The following is a 10,791-nucleotide window of genomic DNA, read 5'->3' as shown; positions in this document are numbered from 1 at the left end:
CTCTTCCTCAAACATGTCTGAGCTCAGAAATTACATACAAAGTACATACAAACCTGCAATTACAGGATGAAAGACAATGTGCGATAAATAAGACTCACCAATGTGCTCTGATTTAGGATTTCCTTTATTATAATTGTTTTATTATTATTAAATTATTAAAGTTATTATTAAAGATACGTGTAACTGTCAGCTAGCGTTTCACTCTTGTCAAATCAATAATATTAATAATAAATAAAATCTATCTAGTTCTATTCTTATTCTTATTAAACTTTGTTTAATTCTTGGATAAATGGTTTGCAAAAACAAACCAAGAGCAAAACAAAGGAAACGAAAACCAAACATGTCTCACATACAGACTGCATCTATTCTTCATCACAATGGTCACTTGGGGTAATATTGTGTGTATTACAGGGATAAGCCTGCAATATTCTTGGTCTCCAAATTCACATGTTCAGAGACTGTATATCACTCACTTTCCCACTGCTCTCACATTTAGACCAACTATGACCTCCATTTGTTATTAACTTTTTGGTCAAAATTTTATTGTCTGATGACAGGATTGAGAAATACACCTAAAAACGAAACCACCCTACTGGTTTCCAAAGACGCACAGGCTATGCTGGCTGTTTCTGCCTTCACAATGTCTTTCGGATCTGTGGAGGCCAAATGATTTTCCCTAATCGATTTACATTCAAATAGGACTGTAATGACCCACCACAATTTTCTTATTCCAATCCTATTACAAAACTGGCAATTTTCTGAAATGCTATTATTTTAATATACTCAAAACATAACCAGTCTAAATCAATATTTGTGCTACTAGATTGTGACATTTCTTATGAGTGTTTTATTTTATCCTCACTGTATCCGTTTTAAATTCACTAATACAGGTTAACATATAAGATGGGTATCCGGATAAAACGAAAGAAACGTACAGGACATTATAGACACGTATTCACCAGTGTCATTCTTATTTTACCTTTATTAATATTCTCCTCCCCTCAAAACAAATAAATGCAATTGTCATACTGATTATATTGTTATTAAAAGACTACTTTTCAAAGGCATTAATTATTAAGATTAACATGTAAATACATGTATATAGAGAGAGGAATTATTTTTGATTGCTATTACTACAAGTTTTTGAATATATATTTTAGAAACATCTTCAAGTTTGCATGATGCCCGATTGCTCTTCATTATAACAAATATGAAATAATAGAGAATGCATTATTTCTACACTAATATGAAAAATACTAATTTAAGTTTCCCATATATGTAGAATCGTGCACATGTTGCGATTGAATGCTTTTCTCGATTATATTGTTTGTAATACGAATTGAACATTTTATTAAATAAATAATAAAATAAAACGATAGTCTAGTTATGATTTATGTTACACTCATTGTGGTCGAGTGCCATCTATATCATAGTTTTGATATTTGTAAAGCAATGTTTTTAAAGCACTTTCTCGGGAAATTATCTTGGGATAAAAAATAAATACACAAAACGTAATGGTTACTCACTTCTTTTGCGTTTCAGGTTTAAATGCGTGCCTTATTTTACAGCTATTTGCCATATATATGTATTATGTAAGCCTAGTATTAAACGTATAGCTATCACAAAATTAAATAACACATTTCATTTTGACATTTTTTTTACTTTTTAACCCAATAAGGATCAACCAACGCCATTATAAACTTTCTATCCAGAGCACTGACGTAATTTTACAGCATAGGCTACACTATTAAGTCCGTTTTATAAAATGTCTGTCTTAGAAGAAAAAAAAAAGCTCAAAAGTTATTGCACTTTTTGACTTATGTCAAACTTTTATTAGTGAAATAGTCCTGAAGATATATTTCTACATATGGCGTTGTTTTACATCATCTTCAAGAAAAGACGGGACACATAAAATCTGACAGATAATCCAAAGACCACAGTACAATCTTTTCTCTTTTTACTTCAGCAAACAAAAGTACATGAAAAGTGGCAAGTCTTTCGACAATAAATAATAAATTATATTTTTTTGCAGTACAAGAACAAACAAAAATCTTTTTTCCAGAGCTAACCAACGGTTGTTTTAAACCAATAACTATACACATCTTTGGGAAAAAAGTTCTTGGACGGACACAAATTCACACACAAAATTCCCACGAAGCTTGTGGCAAAATAGAGGTATACCTTGTTGCAATGCTTTAGTACTTGGGCTTTTAAGGAGAGAATTTAACTAAAATGGAAAAGCAGTATCTGCAGCCCCCTTCCGACCATCATCTTTGGGGATCAGGATCTCCAGAATCAGCTCTGTAAGAGAAGCAGGACCAACAAATCATTGGGTGACCAGTTGACCATTGCGCATTGCAAAGCGCATCTGGACATCAAGTAAGATCCTCTTCAGCATTGGGCCACATTCTGCAGGTCTCGATTGTCCTCAAGGTCCACCGAACTGCAGAAAAGATGGAGCTCTTCCTGGTTTTTGGCAAGGCTGTAACCAACTTCATTTCCAACATAGGCAGCACCATTGAAACATGATGAGACTATAGGTCTATCCACTTGTGTCAAAGCTATGCAGACAACATGAATCCCTTTCCCTGCAACTCACAGAATTTATATCATGGTCATCTTCTCTGAAGTCCTTTTGCAAGAAGTCCTGGATGTGTGTAGAAGTAGAGTCAGCTTCTAATCCCATGATTGTCTTCACAGTGTAAAAATACAACCAGGGGTTGTTTGGATAAAGAGGCTTCGTGCAGTTTAATGGAGGGCTTGTTTGTTTTGTCTAGTGGAGAAACCAGTTCGCAAACTGGTTAGTAACCCCAGTCCCCGTGAGTCCAGAGGATCCAATCCCTCGTTTTCTCGGCCTTTGTGAATATGAAATTGTCCATATATTCCTCACGCCTCTATAGGACTCGATACCATGCTGTTGGGTGTGTCTGGGAGCTGGGAGGACATAGACGCAACCTCACTCCCAGTGGAGTTGGACCCAGGCCCGCCTTCCGAGAAATTCACCTAAACAAGACATGAACATATGATGAATTACATCTGGTCCTGGTTATTTTACTGTTCCTATGAACATTACTTTAATTAAATACATATATGCGGAAAATATTAGATGTATTCATGTAACGAAGAAAGCTCATTAAAAATCAATACGCAACAAATGATCCTGTTTAAATTCACTCGATGAAGTGCATTAGTCATACGCGGTGGTCCGGTGGTACAATTGTAAACTACATTTTGGGAAGATTAAAAAAATAATGACACTTGTCTAATCAATATCTATCGATCAACTCCCCTCGCATATGACATCATACATTTAAAATCGTACAGCGGGGAAATTTAAACACAATGGGGCGGGGGAATCCAGGAGTCATCTTAACTTGCTTAAAATAAGCTAAAAACACATATCATAACATTGATCCATTTAACCATAAAAAACGTTTCCAAAATATACTATTCTAACAACAACAATAACCATATATTTTACTTTTCCCACACATGTGGAAAACTCCACACACAGTGCTGTCTGCATAACGATTTCTTCACCGTGGTACGGTATGCGGTATGATAGCAGAGGTGTGTGTCCTGGCGCACTGTGCCAGTATGTACAGTGTGGCTTTGTGCTTGGCGCTGGCACTCACCAGTTGCTGAAACGCAGGCTGGTCTATGTCACTCTGCAGTGCGAAGTCGCTCAGCACCTTCCAAGGCGGCTGGTAACTCTGCACCTCCACTGGGTTCGCCTGCAAACCCCCGTCGTGCCTCTCCGGGCTGGCAGCGACCATGGGCGTGCCCGTCATGCCCTGGATATTCTGCAAACAGCGCCGGGACATTAGCATGAGTGCCGGTCAGCGCGGAGGGGGTTAAAACAGCCATAACATTTCTAATTTTACTGTGTTCAACTCCTTCTACAATCCCCACACGCAATGCTGAGTTATCCTATAACATAGAGAGTTCAAATGGCATAAAGACATTGCATTCAGTTGCATTGCCAACAATCTTTTTGCTCTGCATATGCAGTGGTAGATAAAATACCTAGTATAACTAAATTCTCACGTAGAACATGATATAACTTTTAGAAGATGTCTGCAAACACACAACGTTTGCAGCCGTAAAAGAAATAGAGCCAGATTATTCTTAAACTGGGCCTGAATCATATGAAATATATTAGCCTCTTTAAAATTCAATTCATAGTTATTATTACAAATATATGTGGATACATTTAGCCACTTCACTTACCACATGTTATATATTTAAAGAACACTTTATACGTTTTATACATACTATATTTACGAATACGCAAAATCATCGTAAGCATTATTGCATATAAGGGCTGTAATAAAGCATTAGTTTCGTTTAAAAAAAAAAAACATTAACTGCATTGTTCTAATACAAATATTATTTTGGACTACAAATAGAGCTTTTGGTGAAAGACAAATGTTCTCATATAAAAAGGGTGGGATTTTCTAAATCCATTAGGTAGAAGGATTATGTAGAAGCAGCATTATAGAGCATTATGTAGAAGTCCAGTAATGGGAGGTTTGCGGTGTTCCGGCAACTCCTTCAAAATCTCGATGAATTCTCTTACACTGCTTCATTATTTTCGATCAATTTCGCTTCAAATCATATTAATGCATATTAACGCATTCTTTTTTTTTTTTGGTGATCGAAAGGTTAGAATCAAGTTTGTTCATGCACCATTATGTGTGTATGTGTATGTATCTTCGCTCATATGAGGAAGTTTGTTGTTACAATGATCGCCCTGCTTGTGAATGTTGCAGCAGCGCTTGGGGCAATATTGACTTGCAGAATATTTTGGATTTCACGTCTTGGATGCTTCTATAGAATAGGTGTGTAGAGAAAGAAATTGAGTGTCTATGACAAATAATAGTTTTGATCCATACAGCGAATTATACTGGAGATGTTTATGCCCTATAGCTTTATTTAAGTGCACCGTATGGCATATCCAAACTCCGTGCGTCTTCTGACAGTTTCAATCTTGGAAGGCTTTTCTAAAAGGTCCGGGTCCTCACCGTTTTGTCGTTAGGCTGCTGCTGCTGGAGCTGCTTCATTAAGATGCTCCTCTTCTTGTCCTTGCAGCGCTTGTTCTGAAACCAGACCCTGATGACCCTGGGACTCAGGCCCGTCATCTCCACCAGCTGCTCCTTCATGAGCGCGTCTGGTCTGGGGTTGGCGGCGTAGCAGGTCCGCAGCGTGTGGAGCTGCTTCTCGTTGAGGACCGTCCGGACTCGAGTGGTCTTCTCCGGCTGCTTGTGGACGTGTGGTCGCAGCGCCGGCTGTCTGGCAGAGATGGGTTCTGCTGTAAAACAGGAGATGCCAAGGATTGAGCACATTCAGAGTGAACCCAGCAAAGCAAGTTATTGTAACAATTGAACCAAATAACTTAAATGCACCCTTACAATAAAGGTCTGTATTTTATGTAGAGTAGCTACTACACAAATATGCACAACTTCCTAAATGTAATACCCTATCTCAATGAAAATATATTAAATCAACAAACAAACTCTATGCAAGGAAGTAGATACTAGAGATAACTTGCCATTGCTTTAACTGTCCTGTAAAAATATACAGTGGTGCCACTTCCATGTGGGGACTTATCAGCCCATCGGTGGCCTACGGCTATCAAAGTTAAGGTTCTTTAGCGGTTCTATTTAGAACCTTTGGGTTGTTCGTGAGTTTATTTTCATTCAAGGGTTCGTTTAAAAACCGGGAGGGAACACAAGGGATCATTTAAGAAACATGATTGCAGTTGATCTATTTAAGGTTCTTTACGGATCCTTGTTTGCATGGAACATTGGTATACGAATCTTTAAGGTTCCCCCAACAAGATCAACCCCAGGAAACCCAAAAGGTTCTTCTTAGTGTGTGTGTGGCCTCGTTTGGAAAAGTTGCTGTCATTATTTTATGTGCATTTTACATGTAACGAAACGTTCGGAATGATGCAATTCAAACCATGTAGCCAAAGTAGAAATTCAGATTGTCATTCAATGATGGAAACATAGCAAGTGAGTTACTGATAAAATAAAATAAAAAATGGATAATGTGAAAGGACTCAAGCTGAGCATTAAATCACATAAAAGTAATAGATTAGTTGGTGTCATTTAAAAGTCAATTAGTGCAGATTATTGTTGACGGTTTTAAATTGCACCCCCACTTGAAAGTTGTGCGCTTGCTCTCTTTAATGGGCAGGTGCGACGCCCATTCACTGTAATGTACTTGGAAAGATACGCCTGAAGATTTATGTATTTGTTTTTAATTATTTTGCATTAACCTAAAATGAATTATATAGGCCTAGTAATATATATATATATATATATATATATATGTATATAATCAAATTAAAACCAATAATACCAATAAAACACATTTTTTTAAAGTCGCTATTAAAGTCACGCAAGGAACAGAAAAAATGCGAAACGAAATATTATGACGTTTTTACAAATGTTTTGAAAGGGGATGATCAAAATAAAAGAGTAATGCGAAAATCAAATAAATGAAAAATATATGTACTTTTTGAAAGATAGTGGATTTAATGAAATCGGAATTGGGCATTCATTAGATATGGTGCATTGTTTTAACATGAAGAGGTGTGTGTATATATATATATATATATATATATATATATATATATATATATATATATAGATACACACACACACACACACATACACATACATACATACATTCATAATGTATTTGGGAAAAAAGTTTTGTGTATTAAATATAATTTTCTGTACATTAAATATATACATATAATTTTATTCAAATTGTCTCATCTTGCCCACAAAGATAAAGTAAACGTGGAGTTAAACTCTTGACATAATGATATGAAATAATACATACCTATACAGACTATATATACAACATATAAAAGAACATTGTGTTCAGTCCCCCCTCTTACAGCTGGCTATTGTACGTGACAGTAACGTACCTGCCATCTGTAAAGGCCTGGCTGGGTGCAGAGGGCTGAGGGGCTCCCCGGCCCCCATGGTGGCCCTCTCCACCACGTCGTGGTCCGCCCTGCAGAACAGGCCGTCCTCCCGCAGCGCGAACTCGTCCCCGGGGATGAGCTGGCGGCTGCAGGCCACGCAGCGGAAGCACTCGATGTGGTAGACCCGCGCCCGCGCCCGCATCACGAAGTCGTTCTTGCTGAAGCCGACGCCGCACTTGGCGCACTTGATACCGTATAACCTGCGATACAAAGCGCCAGGAGATATAGGGATAGGTCAGTCTGTAAGATGCACACTGATTTGAGACTAAGAATCAAAACAGGGATACTGCAGCGTGCCCTTGTTGGGCATTTTGCGAATATTATATACATCAAAATCAAAAGCCCGTTTCAACAACGGTGTGCTGATATGATCAGTATGGAAATGTTATCTTCCACAGTCTAAAGTCTAAAGAAACCACTGCATCTAAACAGAGAAATATATCAGAAAATAACTAAAATTCGCTCAAATACAAAAAGTAAAATGGAAGAAAAATAAGTCCATAGCATGATAAATGATAAATGTCTTGTGTGCATCCCTCTTTGCCATCATGTAAAACCAGTAAGGACAGTGACACAAAAATACCTTCTTTCACACAAGTTGTCTTTTCATCCAAATTAAAAAAAAAAAAAAAAAATCATAATCGGAGGGAAACATTGTTCAGAATGCCTATCTATATCATTTTAAATATGCCTCACAAAAAAGACCTAAACATGCACCAAATTATTTAGAGAGCATCCTCTTTTTATTTAGAAAACACATTTGGCAATCAAGGTTAATGTTTTACATTGTATTGTTTACTTATGTATTACAATTGTTTTATTGCATGACTAAGTAGTATAACTACAAACTAGCAAAACAGTGCAAATATAATTCAAATGGCAGGACCAAATAAAATAAAAAATCTACCTGAAATAAGGAGCATTGACTTATTTAATCACAATGACTAACATCCAGACGTTCACATACATCAGTTTTGCTGATACATTGTTTTAATATTTAAGTTGTTTGTAATGCGATGTAATAATAATAATAATCATAATAATCATTGTACATTTAGCGGGGTACTATAACGAGACTGAAAATGCAATATTTATAAATAAATAATATGTTGCTTGATTAAACCAGTTATAAAGAAGACGTGTTTTGTATTTATTGCGTTATTGAGCTTATCTCTCTGCTAGGGTTCAAGTATGCCCACGTATTAAGATTCTTTATACAAACAAATAAATCCAAATGTTGATTTAAAGAATGAAAATGTGTGCTAGTATTTTTGCTCAATTTTATAGTATTATATGTAAACAATAAAACAAATATGACGGGTATATACCTAAATAGATCAATAGAGAAACAAATACCTAGATAATATAAGTGACACAACAGTGAAATAAGCCACATCTATATATTGATATACATAAATAGATCTTTGGTTTTAGGACAGAGATCCAAACCCATAAAATGTAAAAATAAAACAGATGTTACCTGAAGGTTAGTTCATACAAATGAACTCATTTTCACCCGGGATAAGGCAAGTGATCTGTAGCGCATACTTCATACTACAAACTTGAAACATTTTGAAATGTAGAAACGCGATGAAGCTCATTGTATTTGCCAGTGCTTTGGCATTGTGATGTGAGCGGTGCAAAGGTGTGCTCTCATACATGGCAGTGGTTTATGATGTGTGGCATGTGAAAAGCAGCCCTACCTGATGTAGTCTCTCTTGCAGTAGGTCTTGCCGTCCCGCACGAAGCAGGTGCACGACTCGTCCAGGTACTGACTGCACTCCGCGCACTTGAGACACGCGGCGTGCCACTCCAGGTCCGGGGACACGCGCAGGATGTATTGATCGTGGATCTGGTTCCCGCAGCCCACGCACAGCGAGACCAGCCGCTTCTCTGCGCGAAACACAGCCGTCAGCCGGCTCACACTGATACTGCTAGCAGGAATGCCACCTTTAGTGACACGACATCACATGTATTGCATAGTTGAAGCTTTTGATCGCACGGATAGCGTGTTATCTGATGTATTATTGTTATTATTCATATGGACTCATAGTGTTCATTCATACCTTTAGTGATCACAGTACAATGTAACAATATTGTATTACCTTCATATATTATTATTAATCATAATAATAACAATAGTTACGATTAATAACACTAATAATGGACGTATTCATTCATACCGGTAGTGACACGAAATCAAATCAAAACGAAATATATTGTATATTCGAAGCCTTTGATAAAACAAATATGGCATTACCTGAATTACTAAAGTTGTTATTATTGACATAATGAATAACATTCATATTAGCTACCTTACAAATATAAATAAAGTATACACATTTTCCATTAGGGTGTTTTTATCCCTGTACACAAGGACACGTTTTCGCCCAACATACTGTGAACTTCAGCATAACACAGGGGCATTTAAGAAATTGTCATCTACTCTAGAGCAGATCAGATGAGATCATATTATATGACCGTTCCAGTCTCTTCCTGATGTGCATTTTTTTACCACTGATATAAATGCATGTTTTTTTTAGAGAAAAAACCCCCAGCACTTCTGTACTTCCTAGAGGGTGCGCACAGCAACTTTTCCCCCATTGCATTAGCTGACAAGATTGCAAGGCAACACACCCTTGACATGAACTCCACGGATAAACCAGCACACTTTGCATTTCACCATAAAATAACTCCTTCTCAGTAATGTTATAACCTCACACGCCGTTTCTTCTTCTTCTTTTTCTTCTTCTTCTTCTTCTTCTTCTTCTTCTTCTTCTTCTTCTTCTTCAAAGAAAACGCATGCCTTTTTAATGCACAAACTTCCACTTACTTTTTGGTGGGTCTCCCATGTCTCCCATGTCCAGATAGTAGGGTGGTGTTAGGTCCACTGTGGAAATGATGTGCAGCAGTTTTATCCCAGAAGGGGCCTGTGCCCTGCCTGGCGGGTGTGTGGGTGAGCAGTCCGGGCTGGTGTGCTGTGTGCTGTGTGCTGTGCACGGTGAGCGCGCCGCAGTGCCGGGCTGGTATACTGGGTATGCGCGCGCTGCAGTGCCCACTCTCCCTGCTGGTGGGGCTCTCCTGTCCTTATCTCTCACTCAAACTCTCTGCTCCACTTCTGCTCCATCGCCATTGGCCTGACGTAACGTCATCTGTACGTGAAGCTGATTGGCCATGAGCGGGTGGAGCAGCTGTTCCCATGATCACATTACACCTCCTGAAGTCCACCAGTTAGTCTGCAGCTCCACCATCCTTCTCCCACTCCTTCTCTGAGAAGCCTATTGCTCTTGTGTGCCACTGTCACTTTTCTGCCTCATATTCACTCACTTTCTGCATTTTGACTTTTTTTTCATTGTACAAGGATTTATGTATGTATGTTGTATGTATGTAGCTTATGTATGTATGTATGTTTGATTTAGATAGCTTATGTATGTCTGTATGTAGTTTATTAATGTATGTATGTATGTGTGCATGTATTTATGTATGTATTTATGTATTCATGCGAAGCAGGTCTGAAGTTAAAAATTGTATTTTATTTGTAGAGATGTATGTTAACCGAGTATTTCATGCGGTTATCATGTAAAATATATTTTATATGTTAAAGATTTAAATACGGTCGCTATTAAAAAGTAATTGAAAATCATTGGATTTTATATTTGAGCATCACACATAATGGAAAAGCAAAATAACTATTACACATTTCCGCGGGATATATATAGACATAGATACAGAAATGTGTGTATGCATTATATATATATATATATATATATATATATATATATGCACAC

The 10,791-nt window shown here is 37.4% G+C and overlaps 1 protein-coding gene across 2 annotated transcripts; it reads right to left on the bottom strand.

Moving 5' to 3' along the window:
• Nucleotides 1-1,809: 1,809 nt before the first annotated feature.
• isl1a (ISL LIM homeobox 1a) lies at nt 1,810-9,994 on the bottom strand. 2 transcript variants are annotated; one of them, XM_066712054.1, is made up of 6 exons: nt 9,837-9,994; nt 8,707-8,896; nt 6,944-7,203; nt 5,025-5,311; nt 3,636-3,803; nt 1,810-3,003 (listed from the first exon to the last, which is right to left on the bottom strand). In XM_066712054.1, exons 1-6 carry the CDS (start codon nt 9,862-9,864, stop codon nt 2,887-2,889), a joined length of 1,050 nt encoding a protein of 349 aa, XP_066568151.1. In that variant the 5' UTR covers nt 9,865-9,994; the 3' UTR covers nt 1,810-2,886. The 2 variants fall into 2 exon arrangements, with proteins under 2 accessions (XP_066568151.1, XP_066568152.1); XM_066712055.1 differs by having other exon boundaries at nt 5,025-5,308.
• Nucleotides 9,995-10,791: the final 797 nt, after the last annotated feature.

The sequence above is a fragment of the Amia ocellicauda genome, chromosome 8 (genome assembly GCF_036373705.1).
Source record: "Amia ocellicauda isolate fAmiCal2 chromosome 8, fAmiCal2.hap1, whole genome shotgun sequence".
Lineage (NCBI taxonomy): Eukaryota > Metazoa > Chordata > Actinopteri > Amiiformes > Amiidae > Amia > Amia ocellicauda.
The sequence above is the reverse complement of the archived record's forward strand: the minus strand, read 5'-3'. Positions and strand labels throughout refer to the sequence as shown.

Coding starts and splice junctions, on each gene's coding strand:
- isl1a (XM_066712054.1), bottom strand. CDS start 9,864: ATGGGAGACATGGGAGACCCACCAAAAA. Junction 3,804..5,024: donor AGCAGCCTAACGACAAAACG/GTGAGGACCCGG, acceptor CGCTGTTTGCAG/AATATCCAGGGCATGACGGG. Junction 3,004..3,635: donor AGCCTGCGTTTCAGCAACTG/GTGAGTGCCAGC, acceptor TGTCTTGTTTAG/GTGAATTTCTCGGAAGGCGG.